The sequence below is a fragment of the Anser anser genome (genome assembly GCF_964211835.1).
Source record: "Anser anser genome assembly, chromosome: 1".
Classification (NCBI taxonomy): Eukaryota; Metazoa; Chordata; class Aves; order Anseriformes; family Anatidae; genus Anser; species Anser anser.
Genome location: NC_139720.1, coordinates 173,417,530 through 173,440,307, shown reverse-complemented (window position 1 = coordinate 173,440,307; position 22,778 = coordinate 173,417,530). Strand labels below are relative to the sequence as shown.

At 35.7% G+C, this 22,778-nt stretch overlaps 1 protein-coding gene across 7 annotated transcripts in view; it reads right to left on the bottom strand.

Annotated features, from left to right (window-relative positions):
* The window catches only part of PCDH9 (protocadherin 9), an 803,467-nt gene that overhangs the window by 58,577 nt on the left and 722,112 nt on the right, over nt 1–22,778 (bottom strand). For 4 of the 7 annotated variants that reach the window (XM_083820644.1, XM_083820651.1, XM_083820656.1 and 1 more), the window contains one exon: nt 15,824–22,398. The exons of 2 other annotated variants lie outside the window; for them this stretch is intronic. In XM_083820644.1, the coding sequence (XP_083676770.1) occupies nt 22,025–22,398 (374 nt within the window). In that variant the 3' untranslated portion in view covers nt 15,824–22,024. Of the gene's footprint in view, nt 1–15,823; nt 22,399–22,778 lie in introns of those variants that run through there. One more of the 7 variants, XR_014578266.1, reaches the window with a different exon arrangement.

Genomic DNA, 22,778 nt, shown 5'->3' with positions numbered 1-22,778 from the left:
CCAGGGACAAAGGTGAGACTGACTGGCCTGTAGTTTCCCAGGTCCTCCTTCTTGTCCTTCTTGAAGACTGGAGTGACATTGGCTATCTTCCAGTCTTCAGGCACCTCTCCTGTTCTCCAAGACCTTCCAAAGATGATAGAGAGCGGTTCAGTTATCACCTGCGCTAACTCCCTCAGCACACATGGATGCATCCCATCGGGGCCCATGGATTTGTGTGTGTTGATCCCACTCAGACGTTCCCAAACCACTCCCTCGTCAACCAGGGGGCAGATCTCCATTTCCCATACTCTTTCTCCTCCCTCCAGGGTCCAGGAGTCCTCGGGGGGGGGGAGTCTTTGAAGCAAAGACCGAAGCAAAGAAGGCATTCAGTATCTCCGTCTTCTCAGCATCCCCCATTACCAGGACACCCCCCTCATTCAGCAGGGGACCCACATTATCTCTAGTCTTCCTTTTACTGTTTACATACTTAGAAAAAAAAAAAAAAAAGCAACTTCTTATTATCCTTTATCTCTTTTGCAAGCTTCATCTCCAGATGTTGTTTGCACGTCTGTTACAGCATATTCAAGAACAGGAAAAAAAATGCTGCACAACAGCAGCTGGAAGAGAGGAGTCAGAAACAGTCCTACAGACACCAAGGTCATGGTGGAGCAGATTTCCACACAGCAGCCCATAGAGGACTGCGTGCAGGAATAGACTCCATGCCAGAACTGCAGCCTGTGGAGAGGAACCCACGCAGAAGCAAGTGAACTGGTGGGAACTGCTGCCCATGGAGGACCCATGGCAGGGAAGGACCTCAGGACCTCAGGACCCTCAGCAGGGAAGAGAGTTAAAAAAGATGAAGCATTATGGGCAATCCCCATTTCCTGGTCCCCTGCACCACTTGGGGTGAGGACACAGAAGAGGTTAGGTATGGGGAAAATGTTTTTAGTTCGATTTTAGTTTCTTATAGTTCTACTCTGCTAGTGATAGTAATTAAATTATATTAATCTCCCTATGATGAGTCTGTTTTACCTGTCATGATAATTGTTGAGTGATCTCCTTGTCCTTATTTCAGCCCTTGAGCCCTTTCCATTGTGTTTTTTCCCCCTTTTATTTTGAGAAGGGGGAGTGAGAGAGTGGCTATGGTGGAGTTCAGCTGTCCAGCAGTGTAAAGCCTCCACAAGCACTCTTTCAATACCTATAGGGTTCCTACAGGAAAGATAGGGAAGGACTCTTTATCAGGGAGTGTACTGATAGGACAAGGGGTGAAGGCTTTAAAAAAAAATGAGGGCAGATTTAGATTAGACATTAGGAAGAAATTCTTTACTCAGAGGGTGGTGATGCACTTAAACAGTTTGCCCAGAGAAATTATGGATGCCCCATCCCTGGAAGTGTTCAAGGCCAGTTTGGATGGGACTTTGGGCAACCTGGTCTACTGAAAGATATCCCTGTCCATGGAAGGCAGGTTGGAATTAGATGATCTTAGAGGTTCTTTCCAATCCAAAGCATTCTATGATTCTATGAACTAAATTTGATTTGAGACTGAATATCCATTAAATGCCAGAGTGCTCTAAGTATATTTCCTCTATAATAAATCTTGCAGTTATATTTCATTTGAAAGGCATCTAGTCTGTGCAGCCCACCTGTTCCATGAGAATCAATGCAGAGCAAAAGGGAACAACCAAGAAATTTGCTTCAAAATTGTATTTTTAATCCAAATTACAAAGCTAATGCATACTATTCCAACTTGAAATTGCAATTTTTAGAATATAGGATACAGCAGGGGACGTTACAGAAGCTAACAAAAGGGGGATTTGAACCTTCATAATTCAGGGATTGTTGTATTCATTTTGATGTTTTGGAGGAGTGTTTTTCGAACACATTAACTTGAAGAACTGGCCCAGGTAGATCCTGATACTTCTTGTTTAATCATTGAGTAGAGAGAAGGATAAGTATGAACTTTTCCACACCAATGTAGCAATGTGATATGGGAAACAAAAAGTTTCATGCCTTTCTCGAACTACGCGCAGTCTATTACAGCAACTTTATTTAATTTTTACATCCATAGGCATTATGCATTTTCCACCAATCAGTGCAAGCAATAGTCACTCAAGTGAAAACTTGACTCTCACTAAGCAATGGAAGTTTCCTCTGATTTTTCTCTCAAAATATAAACAATCTGTTTGCATCATAGGTGAAATGCACTCATGTTTACCTTTTCAGTTATACTCTTTTTTTTTTTTTCTGTGAATCTGCTTCTCTCCAAAAGAGCAGACAGTTATAATCAAAGTAAAAGTATTTTCAGAAATGAAACAGTTTAAAAATACCTAATTTATTCACTACTTAAGGGAAAAAAAAAAAAAAGGCAGGAAAAAACTATCATGGCAAAACAAACAAGAAGCTATTTTGAAATGCTTTCCCAGTAGGATGAAGATTAAAAAACTACATGCCAGAAGCCCTAGAGGAACCTTCAGTTACTGGTAAATATTCAGCAAACAGGAAAAAAATGCATTATAAGATTACCTAAATTGTCAGTAAGCATAAACGTGTAGCACTCTCACCCAGCAAAACACAAATCACATCACTAAACCTCTAGAAACACCATGCATGACAGTTAATCTATCATCAGAGTTTTAAAAACTGCTTTGAAAAATGAAACTCAAATGAGTCAGAATTTTTTGTCATCTTCAGGCAATGAGAGAATTGGCAAACTGATTCAATGAGACATTTAAATTTATTTTTTAAGCGTACAGAGAATCTGCCTTGCGTCTGAGAATATTAAAATCAAAACATTATGATAGGAAGAAAAGGGCATCTTCAGTTTGCTCAAGAAGTCTATTAAGATCTGTAAAATATATTAAATATTAACTTATAAATAAACTCATTTAAATTGGAAGTACTCCTCCCATCTCTGTTTGAGGCAAAGAACTTGTCTTTGTGTAATATAAAGCTGGCTGATCTGTTAAGTCTTCAGCATAGTCAGTCAGCAGAATTTTTTTTCCATATGTGCTGTCTCTTGTTCCATAGGTCTGTTATAACGGATACAGGAATTTTCGGTAACTCCCTTCCTTATGAAACAGTTGTTTCATTTTCCAACAGTACAAGTTTTCTTGGTTTCTGGAGGAAAAATAAGCCATTGAAGTTGATATCTGATGTGTATATTATCTGAAAAGTACACAGAATGCATCTGTGTTAAGTTTGCTGCAGTATAAATAATATAATTATATATATATATGAATGTAGGGCATAAGTAGTACTACAGTGACTGTGACTTTTGAACAATTATATTGTTTTAACTCTCAAAACTTAATCCTTGCTCTAAAACAGAAACTTAAAAAATTTTGTTTTGGAAAGAAGAGTCAGTTAAAATGGCCCAAAGCAGCATCAGCTAGACCTTTGTTTATGTCTACACAGATTTTCCATTAAATGATTAAGCTCCAACTTTTTCTTGGCAAAGATCAAGCATCATAAATGTATGTTAAACCTATGCAGGATGACCTGTGTTACTCTGCAGTTAGCAGTACAGTTTCCCTGTAGCACATGCTATTTGTGCTGTATTTTTTTATGTATATATATATATCCCTTGAGCATCTTTTTTTTTAATTTAGAAATAAACAAATACATACTGAGAATTTTTAAATAATAAATCCTTAGAGAGAAAAACAGATTTGTTGTATACTTAGAGGAAGTGTTTCAATTCATTTGAAATAGTTACATTTGGAAGTCCTTTCACTCACTGCTGGTTTTGGTTCTATGAAGATGGAGGGGAAAAGAAAGGAAATGTTATTTACAAACATTTTTGTTCATTACTTATGAGCAACTGACTCACCACTGTATAGTAGCAATATTTAATGGGAGTAGAATACAGAGGATAAAATTTAGTTTTGTTTTTTGTATCCAGATTTTTCCAAAGGTGAAAAAGCCTGAAAGATGATGTGGACTCTGTTGGAGTAAGGAGTTAAAGTTTATTTTATGCTTTAGGAAGCTCTTTGTTTCTTTCTTCTCTTAACTCACTTTAAATTTTGTGGAGAGTACAAAGTGAGTCAAATATTTCTATCCATGCCAACAAAATAGTAAACACAAACTAGTATATAAAGTTTCTTCAGGGTTTCAAGACATCATTTTTGTGAGGGACATTTTATGAAGCCTTTAAGGACACATAACGAGGATGAGGATTAAAGGCTACCATGAGTAAAGTGGTATTTAGGAGACAGGAGATATTTTACCCTCAAAGTAGGAAAAAAATGATCCATTGACAGGCTAGAAATAGGCTTACACAGGGCATTATTAGCACTAGCATTCTGGACAAAAAGGTAAAAGATAAAAGCTGAGGCACATGTGCAAACTGTTAAGGCAGTCATATTCAAGGAAAGAACTGGAAGCAATATATTAACTTACAAAGGAACCGGCCAAGTGTAATAAACAGCAGGAACCTACCTGACCCCATATACTATTTAAGCTAATTTAATAAACTGAATTGAGTTGTATGCCTGCTTCCTTAGAGAAGACTTAAAAAGACAAGGATTTCAATGGGAGCTAATAAATGTAGTTGAGGAGGAGATTAAGTTAATAAAAGACAGGTACATTATAGGCAACATTAATCGTAAGAAATATTTTGAGTTGAATTACTCAAATATATTTTTGGGTTCTAAATTAGCTGTAGTCAATGAGGCTAAACACATGAGAACCTTGCTGAAAATAAATTGGATGGGTAATTTAGAAATTAAAACAATAACAGAAAGAAAACTTGAAATGAAATATAAAATATTGCAAAAGAAAAAAGTGCAGTGTAAGTGGCATGTGATTTAATATTGCCATCACCTAAAACATGGGTCAGCTCTCTTCACTCACTGTTTTATAGATTTTAACCAGAAACATAAACTTCAGTCCCAAAGAAGACAACACAGCCACCCGGAAGAATTTTTCCATATGTCAAATTTAAATGCCAAATGTCAAATGTTTAAATGCCAATGTCAAATTTAAATTATGTAATAGACATGGAGGAAAAAAATGCTGTCTTATACCATTAATGAATATGTATATCCTAATTTGAATTTGGAAGCCCTCTTTTACTCTCTTCCTTAAAACAGATAAGGAATAAATTCCATCAAAATTAAAACTAAGGAAGAATATTTTAGACAGAGAGGACTTTCTGCTCTTTCCTGTCCTAGACTATTGACAAGAAAGAAAAAATAAATAAAAAAATTAACGCTTCATTCCAACTGGCTATAAAAAGACTGAGACAGAGCTTCCAGAGGTTTGTTTGTTTGTTTGTTTTTTCTTTTCAGGATGATGCATCCACACACAAAAAATTACTGCAGAATTGAGGTTCACTGCAGAAGTAACTTCTTTTCATCCATCTGGCTAGCGGAGGAGTTACCACTTCTGCAACACTGCAACACTGAAACCAGAACAGTGATAAGGAAATAAAGGTTTAATAAAGGTTTTGGACTCTAGCCCAAAAAATGATCTCAGGCTTTTGCTAGTTACCCTTTCAAAGGCACGTGAATGGATGGAAGGCAACCACTGAGATGGAGCTTTCCATTAAGGCATAAACAAGATGGTAAATCTGTTGAGCTAGCTTTTATATATATATATATATATATATCCTTTTTTTTTTTTCATTGTCCTGAATGATATGAACGTCAGATAAGTCCTATAACCTTAGTTATATTTAGCACTTGTTATTCATAAGCAGATGTTTTCTGTCAGTGTCAGCCTACTTGTTTATCTATATGGTCAAATTCATAAGACATTTAACTCCCTGCTGCCTGCCGTGATCAAAATCTAGCCCTTACATGAGGCATTTACCAATTTATAACAACAAATAAACAAAACAAATGCCCCGTACATGCTAAATACCAATCCATAACAGATATGTGAAGTTGGCATTGGAACACTTCCTATTTTAATAAAGGAAGCCAGACCAAAATTAATAAATAAATAAAATAAATAACTAGAAGAAAGCAATACTATTCCCTTCATTCCTATTCTGCTCATGTTATTACTAATGTTTTTTTCTTCAAAAATCCCAGGAAAAAAAACCAACAACAACAACGACAAACAAACTTTTTGTATCACACCATGAGGTTCAAGATGCAGGTTACTTTAAGGTTAAACAGCACAGCTCAGTGTTAAATGGTAGATCACACTAGGAGTCTACAAAACAGCACTGTTATCCAGTTTGATGAATGATTTGAAGACATGGAGTAGTGACAACATATATGACTCCTAGACAAATGTCATCTGCTCCATCTGTGGACCATATTGTGAATCAGATGGCAGGATAAAATTTGCAATAAGAAAGTTTCAGAGCACATCTATGTTCTGTAGTCATGATCACAGCTGCACTGGGCTGGTCACACATCTGGGGAAGACAACAGTATCCTGCAGCAGCCAGTGAGCTGCGGACTTGAAAAAGGAGAATGCAACCATGATGGTCTGATGAACCACTTCAAGGATACACTGAAATACACTTCAAGAAATAAAAATCAATGTCAATCACTAAGACAGTGTGACAGTTCAACACAGTTCTGGTTGAAGAGATTCAGTTGAACTTACTAGCAAAATCATGCATAGTCTTGCTAACCAGTTTTCACGGAAAGGTTTTCCAGCTAATTGGACACTACTATTCCCTGCTAACCTATGAATTAGATTTCATTACAGAGTGGTTTAAAACCTCATTTGGAGGTTAATATGACTAGATCTGTTACCTGTATGGAGGCCAAAAGCAAACCTCAACCAGGGAACTCAGAGGTGCTCATGATACTAGTGATTCTGCTCATATTGTATCTTTAGTAAGAAAGGAGAAATCAAAGTAAAAAAATATCACCAGCAACCATTACTTCTACACATTAAACCAATGGAAAGAAGGACATCCCAGTAATGCAATGTTTTTCTTTGTTTTATATCATCTTGTGTTTCTTTTCCCACAACCTTACATTCATTCTGGACAAATATATATATATATATATATATATACTTTTTAGAAAATGGTTCCCTTTGTGAAAATCACCTAGTAGGTATTATCTCTCATTTAAGTAGATGAGAAACTAAGTCTTAAGTGTCCACACTAATTGCAGTTGAAGCAAGACAAACTAAATGTTTAGATAATAATTTCAAAGCCTAGCTTTAGTTAGTGAAACTAATTTCAAATGACATTTTTAAATATTCCAATTAACTAATACAAAAAATGTTTTCGATTTCAAAGGAATGATAGAAAAAGTTTAATTAGTCCTTTGACTAAAAATCAGAAGAATAAAGAACAACCCCATATCATTTTCTTTTTTAATGCCTTCTTTGCCTCTGTCTTCAACAGAGATGATGGGCTTCGAGATCCTGGGTGCCCTGAGCTGGAGGACCATGGTGGTGGGAATGATAAACTCCCAACCGACCTTGAGCGTGTGTGGGATTTGCTGCTCCACCTGGATCCATACAAGTCCATGGGTCTGGATGGGATTCATCCCAGGGTGCTTAGAGAGCTGGCTGACATCATCATGGGACCTCTCTCAATTATTTTTCAATGGTCTTGGGAATCTAGAGAGGTCCCAGTTGACTGGAAGCTGGCAAACATTGTGCCAATTTTTGAGAAGGGCAAGAAAGAAGACCCTGTTAACTACAGGCTTGTCAATCTCATGTCAGTGTCTGGTAAAATTATGGGGAAGATTATCTTGGGAGTTACTGAAATGCAGCTGGAGGAAAATGCAGTCATTGGTCCCACCCAACATGGATTCATGAGGATTAGGTCCTGTTTAACAAATTTGATTTCTTTTTATGATAAGATCACCCATCTAGTCAACCAAGGAAAGCCAGTCGATGTAATCTTTTTGGATTTCAGTAAAGCTTACGATACAGTTTCTCATAGGATCCTACTGGACAAAAAGTGCATTATACAACTAGGTAGAAACATCATACAATGGGTGAACAATTGGCTGACGGGCAGGACTCAAAGTGTTGTGGTAAATGAGGTTACATCAGGCTGGCAGCCAGTCACCAGTGGGGTCCCCCAGGGCTCCATTTTAGGGCCAGTTCTTTTCAATGTTTTCATAAATGATTTGGATGTAGGACTAGAAGGTGTTTTTAGTAAATTTGCTGATTATACTAAACAGGGAGGAGTAATTGACTCGGATGAGGGTGGAAAGGCCTTGCAGAGAGATCTGGACAAATTGGAGAGCTGGACAATCATCAACTGCATGAAGTTTAACAAAGCAAGTGCCGGGTCCTGCATCTGGGACGGGGCAACATACAGACTGGGTGATGAGATGCTGGAGAGCAGCCCCACAGAGAGTGATCTGGGGGTTTTGGCTGACAGCAAGTTGAATATGAGCCAGGAATGTACCCCGGCAGCCAGGAGGGCCAACCATATCCCGGGGTGCATCAAGTACAGCATTGCTAGTTGGTCGAGGCAAGTGATTGTCCCACTCTACTCTGTGCTGGTGTGGCCTCACCTTGAGTACCATGTGCAGTTCTGGGCACCACAGTACAAAAAGACATGAAACTATTGGAGAGTGTCCAGAGAAGGGCTACAAAGATGGTGAAGGGCTTAGAGGGGAAGACATATGAGGAGTGGCTGAGGTCACTTGGTTTGTTCAGCCTGGAAAAGAGGAGGCTGAGGAGAGACCTCATCACAGTCTATAGCTTCCTCGCGAGGGGGAGTGGAGGGGCAGGTGCCAATCTGTTCTCTCTGGTGACCAGTGATAGGACTCGAGGGAATGGAGTTTAGCTGTGACAGGGGAGGTTCAGGCTGGATATCAGGAAAAGGATCTTCACCGAGAGGGTGGTCGTGCACTGGAACAGTCTCTCCAGGGATGTAGTCATGGCACCAAGCCTGTCAGAGTTTAAGAAGCATTTGGACTATGCTCTCAGTCATATGGTCTGAATTTTTGGGTAGACCTGTGTGGAACCAGGAGGTGGACTCAATGATCGTTGTGGGTCTCTTCCAACACGGGATATTCTGTGATTCTTTCTGAATAATGGTTACACTGGTCACAATAGGTGTGATTCATCTAACTAAAAGTAAATATTCAACAGGGTTGTAGATATTCTAGTACTTCTCAGAGATGTAACAGCTGCTTCTTCCCAACATTTGCATGCACACAGTCAAAAATATATCTATATGCAGAATACATCTCCAGTTAGAAATTCAGACATAAAATATCAAAACTGTCTCTATCAAATATGTAATTCAGCCATCTCACATATATTGATATTAACATCCCATTTCTAGGAGTATTCACAAAATACTTTCTTTGGCTATGTGCCTATTATTTAAGTTTTGTCAGGGCTGTGAGTACAAATCAAGACTGTTCAAAATGAAGCCCCTGAGGAGACATTTGGTTTCTGCTTTTACTTAGTACGGAATCATGCATGCCTATTCTGATATTTGAATTATATTGATATACAAGCATCTTAACTAACAGAACACAGGTTTTGTGAGAACTGGAGGGACTGGCATAGAGAAGTACAGAGTAGTACACATCAGACCATATGCTGGATCCATGAAAGCCAAAAAGTGGACTGCACTGTCCTTCTTTGGAAATATTTTCCTACATGTACTCATTATTTCTGGGAAAAGCTAACAACGTCTATACCACCATATGCAAGGTCTAGTACTACTAAGCCTTCTTCATGCATAATAGTCTCAGACATTAGAGAGAGGTATTCCTAGAGAAGACATCCATCCTGATCTTGGCTACAGCACACACAAAAAAGTCTGAAGCATAACAGTTTTCTATTCTCTCCCCTTTTCTTTTTTCCTTTCATTACAGTCACATCATTCATCCGATCCTACCTTAGCTTCTTTCTCCTCCTTTCAAAAATCCTCAGAAAGCAGCAGTTTTGTGCAATTATCTATAAGTATACACCCTGTGACACCTTTGTAAAGCATGTTATTCCCATCAAAATAGAAAAGTACTGCCTGCACTTTTGTCAGGCTGATCTCCAGCGAGTGTTAAAGCAGGGCAAAGCTATCTTTGAGGCATAATTTGTTTTGCAGAACTTGAATTTTGTGTATGATCTGTGTTGCCTGAACATCTAAAGGCTGGAAAGGAACACTCTTGCCACCAAGACTGCAAAGATTTAGAGAGGGAGATGTCCTGCAGGATTAGGAGGGCTATGATTTGCTGAAATGTGTCACTTATTCTAGATAAGTTAAGAGATTTTGCAGTAGAGCAGAAATAGATGAGATTTTTTTTTTTTTCTCTTTTCTGAAGGGATTCATTCTGGTCCCTTTAGACTAATTCATTTAAATAAATAAATAAATAAATAAAAAGTTATTCCGAGGACCAGTATGAGCCAGTCCATTCAGATTGCTCTTTACACTGTTCAAAATTACTCTGTTTATCTTTTCTTTGAGGAATGCTGTCATTTGCTCTGAAGTTCCTCATTACCAATTATTACAGCTAGTGCCACACAGTCCTCCATCATGCTCTTTCTCTGTCACAAACAAAATAAAGAATCCCACCATCAAGTATGCAGTTGACTTAATTCTGTTCTCTGTTGTGTTGAACAGTAGCTTTTGCTTTTCTTCAGGCTCAAAGTCTTTTCATGTAAGAAATGCCATAGTGAACGGCCTGATGCCAAGAAAAATAGCTTTTCAAAAATGGGAGAGACTTAACGTTGCTTATCAGATTCCACTATATCTACATGAGAGAACCTGGTGTTTCTTGAGCAGCACAAGTAAGTTCATTACCAGTCAGCAGTCTCCTTCTGGATGTCTTACTGTCATGTTGCACTCACTTAATCCAAATTGCTCATGAAGTCTATATACCTCTTCCTTGTATTGTGCTAGTTCTACTTTCTATATTGTAGTAGTACCTGACACTGTGGGAACCCCAACCAGTGCCAGTATCACCATCTGTAGTGCAAAGGGTTTGAGAAGGGATTGTTTGGATGGCACTTCTGTAGGAAACCCCTAAATCTAAAGGCTTTGGGAGCAAATGAACTGAGAACTTATTGGATGATGCAGCAAAGGATAACAGCAGTTGCCTAGACTAATTTTAAAGAACTTCTGGAGTGTTGAATATTTATGTTATAAGCCAAGCTCTATGAGAGATCTAGGCTGGATATGAGCGTCTCGTGTCATACTTCTCCACTCCACCTACTTCTTAGTTTAACTGTGTTGACTTGCATCTTTCGTGGAGATACCTATCTTTCATGACTACATGAGACATATTAAAAAGAGATGAGGTAGACGTATCACTCCAGTTGAGTCCATGAACACTTGCTGGATGGGTGTGTTAAACGTCTGCCTAGTGGTGGAATTGATATTAAAAACAGGTATCTGTCTCGGGATGGTATCTATTTAGTTGAATTGGTTGCATTATGTAAAACACTGCAGAAGTTATGTTGTAAATTTGTCAAGTTTTAGCATCATGGTACATGAACTTAACATTTGTATCTAAATTGCACTGTTACTGCCTGGTTATTTAGAATATTTAGAATTAATAAGATGATTGGCAGAAAACTGGAGGTACATACAGTCTAAATTTTGGGTTTAAAAGATAAAAAAAATGTTCTCTGGTCAGAAACAAAACAAACAAACAAACAAACAAAACAAGAACAACAACAACAGGAACAACAGAAAAACAGATCAGATAAATCAAGTGCTTGGAATTTACACAGCCAGTGAGCGACAATATAGAATGTATTTATCCTCTACAAGTGTGTTATAGAAAGCTGGATAATATACAACAGCACATGTAGGGTTGTGATTTAGCTCTCACAATTCTCTGTCTCAGAAAGGAAAAAAAGATTTCTCACTTGCAATTCAGGATTCGACGTTTTGTTTCAAGGATAAGAATCTAATTGATTATAGCCAATGAACATCTCAATGAATCAGTATTTCTATAAGTCAATGAGCAGCTTGTTGGACACAGCAAAATTTATGAACATGTGCAGAACCTAATTCTGTAAATACTAAAAAAAAAAAAAAAATAAATACATTAAAACTCATGGAGGTCAACGGGAAGATGTGGTGATGATGTACAGTTCAGTGCTGTCTGGGAGATCTGCAGCTACATGCTATAAATTAGACAATCTTGATCTTTCTAAGTTAAATTATTATTCCCCTTTACTGCTGACAGGAAAACTGCTGCTTGAGCTAATCTGTCTCCCACTGAAATCAAAGGGAATCTTTAATATGGGGACCTTTGCAGAATACAAACACCTTAAGGAATAAAAAATACAGTTACACAAAGTATTACAAATTCCTCTGTAGACAGAACTGCCAACTATTTATTTTGGCAAAATACTGGCTTCACAGCAGCCAGACTATCAGAAACTAGTCAGAAAATAATATTTTAGTAGTCATGTTACCTGAAAAATGCAATTTCATGTTCTTTGTTTTGATTTCATTTTTTAATGCTTCTTTTGGTTTGCAGTTGGTTGATTTATTGGTTCAAAACCCCCAAAACATCAGTAGGAGTTAAACAGAATTTCTGCAATTTTGGAAATGTACAGACTGAGACCTCATTAAATCAGTAGTGTCCCATTGAAATCATCCATGTCTACTCACACTGCTAATGTAGTTCAATTAGTAATTATGCAATTGCTCAGGACTAAAGAATTACAGAATCTGTGACTGCAAGCTTGTTATAAACAGTAATCATGCATTTGATATTCTAAAAATGCAGAGAAACTCAATTTCTCTGTACTTCACGTACAAGAACCATATATTAACTGCATGTATATTTATGTAGAATTATTGCCTATAAGTTTATTGAGTTTGGCCTTTAGCATGGTATTTGAACCATACATAGTAGGGCATCCAAAGAAAATGCAGTATTGGCAACGTGTTTCCCTACAACTATGTTTCATACTTGAAAGCATCTTTCCCTAGTCCTTCCACAAAGTTTATTTCTATTGGTTAATTATTTATTTATTTATTTATTTTAACCATGGGGTGTGATGCACATATGAGTTCCAATCAATCTCTTTCACAACTGTTTTTCTCCCTTTTTTAAAAAACTTTTTTTTTCTTCACGTTTTCAGTACTAGTGAAGGTTAATTTGACATGGTAAAGTATCCAGAGACAGCTGTTAGCTGCAAAGTTTGCAATAGGTTCTGCTCCCTGATTCTCCATAAAGCAGAGATCTAGTGTTTCTAAACTTTGGAATAAAAGGTTTCTTTCTGGAGATTTTTAAACGTAGCTGTTTACAATTTAGGGAACTTGAGGGTATTTTAAAGATTGCTCCACAGTGCACTGTGCAAATAAGGATGTGGAGACTTACCTAAGACTGTATTCCCTCCTCCCATTCCATATATCCATAGTCTCCTCATGTTTCAAATAGCTTTCAGAATTAGGTTTAGACCCACCATGAGGCATAACTGTTCATGATTTCATTCAATGTGGTTCCTAAAGAAGGAAACAAGCAGCGTATTGCAGAATAAGTGAACATCAGCATGTAGTTCTGGCTAAATTAATAAACCATTGTTCGTTTCTCTTTCATAACACAGTACAGGGTTTGTGTGTGAGAGTGTAAATAAAACAATTGTCTTTATGTGGATACTTCCTTTTCTTTTTTGCTTTTCTCCTGGAAGTTTAACACCACATGGTGGACAGTAATTATGCATGATCTCTATCAATAATGTAGAAGTAACTTCCTATTGAAGATAGCTTAAATGTCCTAGGAGTATAAGATCATGCAGTAAAAGCACAGTAAGCACAGTCCTATGCCATTCCCTGTGGTAAATAATACTCCTGAAAAAAGTTCTAAAAAAAAAAATCAGAAGTACATAAATAGAAAACAGAATTAAAACTTATTCTCCCCAAAAGAAAACAAACTATAAAACTGTAATATAAAAAATACAAGGTAATATCTATAAACCTGAAGAATACTCTCTCTAAATATTTTGCAACCCAGGACTAACACGGATATAATGCTTATTACACAATAATTAAACAGTGACTAGCAATTAAAACAAAATAAATAACTATTTTTGCTCTGCTCTTAATATTATACTGGGTTTTTGTTTTCACATGACTAAAATTCTTTAATTTCAGTTTGAATTAATTTAAATATCAGATGAAAGCACAATATTTTCACAACTCAGAGCTTTCTGCACGTCGCATATGAAAAGAAATCCATTGATTACTTTATGTTATTACAGTTATATATCATTATCAGCTATGCCTTTCTGAGGGGAAGAGGGCAGAAGTGTTTATTAGAAATGCAATCTTTTGTGTACTGTTTTTTTTTTTTTAATTCATCTGGGACTATGGATCATTTACAAGATATCTGCAAATAATGATTTGATAAGCATTTGATACAGTTCATTAGTATCAGTTACTGAAATAACTTGTTGTTTCTGGTTTTTATATACATGTGGCAGGTTATTGCCACATTTTTTTTAATGTACATGTTTGAGAGGTGTGTATACATGTCACATAAATTCAGAATTTCTCTGAAAGCATGTGAATACAAAACAGAAGAAATGCAGCAGAATCGTGGCACAGTCTTGCCACAACTCCAGGTACAACTTTTTCCACAAGCAAATAGTGTTAAACAGGCTGCGTGTACATAAACCTATTCAAAACAGGGTTGTGTTTTACAATATTGCAGAGATATGAGGATTTAAGACATATTACTAAAGGCCTTCATTCAAATATCCTTAATCACATTCAAACTTACTCTTTTCATTACTGTCATAGTTTACTCCTTCCCTAGTATATACAATCTTCTTTCCCCTTCCATCCCTGTCTTTCAGATTCACTCTCTTTCCTCTTTTCCATTGTGAAAACAAGAGGGTCAACAGCTTTTTCTTCAATTAGCACCCATATGACAAGATGTCAAGAAAGTCTACATAGCTGCAGGATCTCACATATCCCACTTTAATTCTCTACCTGAAAAGTAATAGGAAAAAAAAAATGTCTGTCACATCCTAGGAAGAAAGTGGTACAGGTAAATATAACACAACAACAGATTTAGCTTAGTGATGAAATCTTTGAGGAGTACAGGTAGGCTCTCAAACTATCTGAAAAAAAGAAAATTGTAGGAGGGAGCCTTAGGAGGTGGTTTGTGGAAATAATGTTCATCCCGCATTCCCTAAGAGGCTACCAAGGGACTTAAAAGAACCGTTCAGTTTGGGTAGGCACAAGGAATCCACAACTGCCTCACGTTCAGTCTACCATTTTATGGCACTGTAGCGCTTACATCTCCATAAAACATCCAAGGCGATGGGAAAGGAGGGGAAAGGCAGAAACTGCCTATGGAATATTGTATTGAATGTAAAGAAGACAGAAGATGAGTTTTCTTCAAGCAAATACACATTAAAATATTCGTGAAATTTTAGCTTTCCAAAGTAAAATAAATAAATAAATAAATATCACATTGTTATAGCTGAGTCAACAAAAATGGTTTTCAGTTTCATCAGTAAGAAATGTTTGAGATCCTCAAAGAAGCAAATATTCTAGCTGATCCTCTCTACAATACAAAGATGAAACTAGACTGTGAAATGAAAAAGCACTCTTTAGTGTACCAGATTTCTCACTTATCTGTTAAATGAGCCCTTCTATACATTATTCTCTGAGTACAGGTCCTACCCCTCCCCCATCTGAGGCTTAATTTATCTTTTCTTTAAAAATGTGGAATGCTTGTTCACTTATAATAGCTATAATAAGAAAAACTCTAAGTTTTGTATTATGCATTTATTTTAGCGGACATTCGAAACACACATTTCATCCTAATTTCACTTGTGAAGAAGGGCAAACACTTTTAAAAGCCATCAGGGCATTCACCGTTACATGAGGAAATGTTATCTTAGTTTTCCTTTAAATTTGGACCATGTGCAAGGAGGTAGTAAACACATAAAAAGACACGTTCTTAAAACTCAGATCACTAATAGATATTGTTATAAGTATATATTTAGACAAGAGAAGAAACAGTTATAATTCCCGTACAGTACTTACCCATTTTAACATTATCACATGGTTGTACAAACAGGATTATAACAAGCAAAAGAAAGCACTTTATTTAATGAATAAATAATCAAAAGCATTGGTGAGGGTAATCTTAAGAATATGCTGCTTCATACAGTTTAAAGTACATCAAACAACAAAATCCATAGTCCCAAAATTCCATTAAATAATACTGAGTAATTGTGTGATTGATAATAGTTAAATATATATATATATATATTATATATATGTGTATATAATCATATTATTATGAGTAATTAAGGTATCTATTTACATGCCATGCAATATTAGAATGTGTTGCAATACCTAGGCACAACAGGTTGATTTAAGAATGGCTGTGGTCAAAAAACAAAACAACAACAACAAAACAAACAAACAAACAAAAACGGTGTTTAAGATGAGGGACATTACTTTCTTTCAGTTCTTTCTTTTTGTAACATACAGTGAGAAATGGAGATTCTTTCTGGAAGTTAAAAACATACTTTTACTATCAGACAATTAGATAACAATATAAACTTAAAGATGCTGGTAGAGCCATGAGGTGTTGCCGTTAGAGAAAGCATTCATGCTTCAAAACTTAACATATGGCATGCATGTCTGTAATATTCTTCTCACTGTGGACCCAGTCCTGTGAAATGCTGAGCTTCTCCTACAAGATGATGGATACTGCTGTGTTTCAGAGAAATTAAATGCACTCAGTGTCTGAAAAGAGTTGCACAGTATTTTTCAGGATAAGGACACATATCAAGTACATAAGTTCTATTAGTCCCGAATGAAGTCTTGTGTCTATATAAAACAACAACAACAGCAATAACAACAACAAAATAACCATATATTTCTGCATTTGTTAGCATTAATTTCAGTTTCTGAATAAACTATACTGTGTTTTTTTTTTTTTTAAAACCTGGAGATTACAAATTTACTTCTTCTCAAGCATTTGCTAGTCCACTGCATGCTAAAATATTTGCTATTTTGGTTAGTAATTATGGGCCAGATCCTGACATTTTGCTTTATAATTGCGTTACATAAGCCTGAAAAGTCAGAATCTGTTTCTTTATGTTATGACCTTACAGTGCTCAACTAGTTGAAAATAAAATATAAAATGGGACCTCATATGAACAGCTGTGTTATATAAGATATTATTATTCAGAGAAGCCAAACTGACAAAGTAAATCAATCCATTCAGGCAATGTATGGAGGAAAAAATAAAAATAAATAAATTAATTAAACGATGACTTTAATTTTACAAAGGAGGCATCTACAAATGAGTGTTTTCTGGAACAAGAGGAAGAGTGAAAGGAGGTTTTGGATTATGGGATAATTGTATTTGATGGATGTATCTACTAAGGTGATCATCAGTGAAAGTTTTAAAAAATTAAAATAAAATAAAACACCTAATATTAGTTTACTTAGAGCTTGACTGTCCATGATATATTGAATGGATTCACAGCTCTAGTTGTTATTATATCATATTTTATACAGAGTAAAACAGATTGCACTGCTCCAGAATTCATTTCCACTTTGAAGATTTTCTTCACAGCAGAAAGCAAGCATATAAATTAAATAAAATTGAGGTTTTGAAACACAATTATGCTTAGCGTATTAAGCAGGAAAGAACTGAGGATTTAGAGATGATGTGAGTACTTAGTTGCTTTCACTATCTGAATTGGTACATGTGAGTACACATGCTGTAGAGAACTCTTACTGCTTATTTTACTTTAGGTCAACAATACATGTCATAAGAAAGATTATCGTCTGAATCAGGTAAATATTTTGTGGTCACAGCAAATCAGACTCATCACAGACTATTTGTTGTTCTGTCTGATCTGGATATGATACCACTGAAGTACTCTCCTGTCATTAGGAACACGTTTGTAACCTGTTTTTGAGGTATCAGATACTACTGCCTAAGGCTGTTAGACACTACACATATGTTTTTTTATCATGCCATGGGTCCCACTTCTCACCTATTGCCATGTGCCATGATTCTCACTGCATCCTTCTATTTTGAAAAGCTACTAGTACCTCCCCTTGTTCAAAATTTCCCAAGATAAAACTTATCTCCGTTGTGCACCTCTATTCTATATTTTTTTGTTTTCTCATGTCAGCTTAGACAGTCTTCATCACTGCAGTACTTTCCTCTCAGACAGATATGCATTTCCTCTTTATGTCATTTATAGATTCAAAGCTTCCTAATCTTCTTCATTAGACTTGGCTAATCTATGTTCAAGTCCTAATAATTCTTTCTGATCATGATTCATATTTATAACTTGCTAAAAGATAATCATCACTTTGAATGAGTAATGTAAATATCATTATCTTTTTATCTGTTAAAATTGACTTGTATTTCTGCATCCTCCTTAATTCTGCTCCATGTATCTTTCTGTCTGCCTTCAGACAGTTGCTTGGGAAAAACATCCTGACTACTCTACCTTTAGAAAGAGTTTGTCACAGATTAAGTAACATTAAACAATTTAATCTATACCTGTTTTCTGTTTACTATTTGGACAAAGAGTTGATGACAATAAAAATAAAGGACAATTGAAAAAAAAAAACAAAACAACTTTGGTTTAACTTTTATTAGTCCTTTCAAACTGAAAAATAATAATAATAAATAAGTGGCACCCAATCTTCATAGTTGAAGAATAAAAAAAAAAAAAAAAAACAGAACTGGCATGAGGAAGGTGTCCATATCATTCCATGTTACCTATAATTTTAAGTTATGTTTAGCTTCAGAGATACAGAGATAGTAAACTTAAATAAGGTTCAGCTGCCTTCTCATTTTGTGCAGTGGGATTGTTTTTTATTTGTCAATTTTTTTTTTTATTATTTTTTTGAAGGGGGCGTGTGTGAGTTTTACACAGTAGTACACAGTATTATTGATTGCGCAAAATTGTTGTGAATGAAAAATGTGTATTTTTACTGAACAGAGGTTTAGGGCCAAATACAGATTCCATGGAAACCTCTGGAAAAACATCCCTTTTGTTTGGGGTATAATCCTCAGTGTTACCGGTATTTATTTCCTGTTTTCTTTTTTTTCTTTTACTTTTTTTTGTTTGTTTGCTTTTATTTTTCATGGGTTTTGTTTGCTTTTATGTTTGTTTGTTTTGTTTTGTTATAATAAGTATTTAAATGTTGGATAAGTCTTTAAACATCTAGAACTACAGAAAAAAAAAAAAAGAGAGAGAGAGAGAGAAAAAATTCACCTGCCATTAATTTAAATCATATTTGCTTGTACCCCTCCTGCACAGGTTGATGGCAGCACATTTGAATTGAGGAAATTGAATGAGGAAACAGAAGCTGCCCTTTCTGTAGCAATAGTCACCTCATTGTGAGTTCTTATTTATAAGGAAGGAACTTTCTGTATTTGATAAGATTTTATTTTTTTTTTTCAAACAGTCTATTTAAAAAGGCACGTATAATTTAAAATAGTTGGTGTTATTTGGGTTTGTAAATAATTATTGTACTTCTGTTTTTAATATGGAACTCAGTGCTCTGAACTGAGTACTGCGTTACCTCTACTTTGAAACTCAGCATATTCAAAAATAGGTTACATTTTGTTGTTACTTCTTTTTCCGGGTTGCTGTTTTTTTGTTGGTGGTGGTCTTTTTTGTTTGTTTGTTTGTTTGTTTCTTCTCCACCATACTGCAACGAAAACTGTTGTATATCCATACAATTTTTTCTTGTAAGAAAATATTTACCATGTGTTGATAAGACTTTTCGATTCTCAAAAGAAGGACTGAGGTGTGGTAACTGCTAACCTTTCTATATGCTATAGCTGTACTATTACAAAGACTCATGCCAGTATGCTCATTATATATGTTTAAGTATGCCTAACGAATATGGGCTAGATTCTGTCACATTTGTGGTGAGTAAATAACACTTAATACTACTCAAAGAACTTCTTTTAAATAAGCTCCTACTTACCATAGGAATGACAGAATATGGCCCTCAGCATTTATCATTTCTTGTATATTCCATTCTTATATATATATATATGAACCAAATGGATCATAATATGCTTGGAAAAATAACTGGAAATTCAGAATGGAACAAAAAAAAAAAAAAAAGAACCAACAAACCAACAACAAAAGAAAAGAGAAATTAACAGGAATAAAGTCCCTGCAGCATCTGCTGAAGAACTAACACAACACAACCAGGAATTCAGAACATTTATTGCAAGAGCTGAATAACTAAATAACGTTGAAGTGGCAAAGCAGTAACAAGGATAACTGGTTAGATATTTATTCTGTCAAAGTTATCAAACACCCCTCACAAACTGACATAAGTACTGCAATAAGCAATTCATCCCTAGCCCATTTTATGCCTTTTATATTGTGGAGGGAAAAAAAAAAAAAAAAAAGTGAGCTGCTATATACAAAACAATAAGGAAGAATAAAGAAAATGTTTATGTTTTTGGTATGAATAAAATCACCTTCAGATTATCTAACTGTTTTTTAAGACTGATGTTTCAATGTGGCATAAGTAATTTTTGCTTTATATCCGTAAGGACTTTTTTTTTTTTTTTTTTTTTGCATGCTATTTATTTGTGTAAATTATCTGTCATGCCTTAACAAAAACCATCTAAGAATGCTTGGATTTGGATTTGCTTTGCGTGCAACTTAGATCTTATTAACATTAGGAGTCACTCTGCTAGTTTGAAGGAGGTGACGTGATACTGGTACCTGCCAGGCATTGACCAACTATGATAACAAACAGTTAAACAGCAATAATTAGAGATTTAACCCTTTAGTTCCCCCAACTAGCCTACCAGGAGAATGCTCCGTTACATCATGAAGGCACAACACATTAAATATTCTGTGGCTATGGTCTAAAAACACTTGTGTTACTACAACATTAACGCAGATGGAGATCAACACAAATGCTGCTGTTTCAGCAATACAAACTGTCTTAGGTATAGACACACACTTGCCCAATTGGAAAAACATGATTATTGTATTTCGTTCCTGTATAATTTCCTCCATATATTCCATCTGAGATCAGTGTCAGCTACCACTCATTAAATGCCAGACTGCAGCTAACTTGATCAAGGATTTCAAATTAACAGCTTTCCCCCACACCTGTTCCACCAACAAAGATCTAAATATTCTCTTTTGAAGTCTTCCTGTTTTATGAAGCAGAATGGAAGTAATAATAGTAATAATAATAATAATAATAATAATAATAATAATAATTTTCTAACATTTTTAAGCCCTTACTTATATCCTTTCATTGCTTAATATTTCAGGAGGAAAAAAAAAAATTGAATTAATTAAAAAAAATAATGCTGGCATCACTTGCTACTACATAGAAAGAAAAACTTTTATTTTCTTTTTTTTTTTCTTCCTTTCTACCAACAACCTTCTCTCCCACCTCATCAATCTTTTTTTTGCATTTTAACACAAGTTCTTTGAGCTCCTTGGAACATAGTGTGTCAGACAGAATACTAACACAGAAACACCATCACTGAAAATGAAAGAAAAAAACAGGAAGCAAATGAAAGAAAGTAAAAAGCAATTGTGAAACACAGAAATATGCTACCATATCTTTTCAAGTGAACATTATAAGTACACAAAATTTGTAAGTAATAATTGTTTCTATTTACAAGTATTTGAACACTGATTGACTTATAAGTGTCCACTAACATTGTTAATAGCACAATAGCTTTAATGTTTACAGTTTGACTTGTTTTGTTTGCAATATGATCTCAAGTATAATGGTCCCAGCATAGTTCAATGACAACAAAAGCACAATTTTCTAAATGGTTATTCTTTTTAATCATTGCAATCCACTGAACTTTCTTGCACTCTCACTCTCCAAATGCATCTTCCGTTGTTCATAGCAGCAGTCCAGGGTCAAAACAAACAAACAAACAAACAAAAAGAATATTTGCAAACTGGAGAGATCGCTGCAGAGTTTAATCAGGTCTATTTAACAAAATCACACAACTAGTAGAAACACTCTTTCCTGTTTCAGGACATCATACCTTCTACAGTGCTAACATAAAATATGCATATCTCTACTAGGTGAAGCATAGTTCTAGAGGTCTACCTAGTACATAAAGCTCTGACACACACAGTATTAGCAAATCTAAGTAGGCTAAAGTCATTGGTCCAAAGTAATCCTTTCTTATAGCTGGTGCTCGTTTGGACTCTCAACAGATCCCGAGGCCTGTTTATAAGACTTCAAATTGGCCAGAGGAATGTCAGTCATGTGATTACCAGTGTTGAAGTGGCCCTCACTGGAACCATACTGCTTTCGGTCACTGAACTGGTTTCTGTTGCTATCTTCTTTCCAGGTCCTGGTCAATGTGTGTCCATTAACTAGTTTGTCCTTCTTAACCCATTCTTTCTGAGGTGCAAAGGTAGAGAGAGGAGACTTTGGCTGTTGGTATGATCCCAAGCTGGGAGGCATCCAACAGTTATCTGAATGACCCAAAACCAGGCATTCTTGCGTGCACATCTCTGTAGCTTCAGCTAATCCTCGTGGCCCTAGAGGCCCATCTGTAGAAGAAAAAAAAAAAAAAAAAAGGGGGGGTGGGGAGAGAAGAGGGTAAGAGAGGAGAAAAGAGAGAGAGAGGTACAAAAAGACATAATATTAGGTTGTGATATTTTATATTACATGTATACATAAACCTCATAAGAAAATTAACGAGTTTGAAACAAAATACTGTTCTCTTTCAGAAAAATCTGTTAATGTTCATGGTAAATCCTAGATAAATTTTCAGTGTGTTGGGGTGGCTGCTTTGTAGGGCATGTGCTCTCTGTACATACAGTCTCTTCATGTATGCATACATAGTTTTCAAAAGTGGAAATACAGTTCGATTAGCCCTAAGTTATCAGTCTCAGGTCCTACTTTGAATGAATATAACTCCTCTATTCAT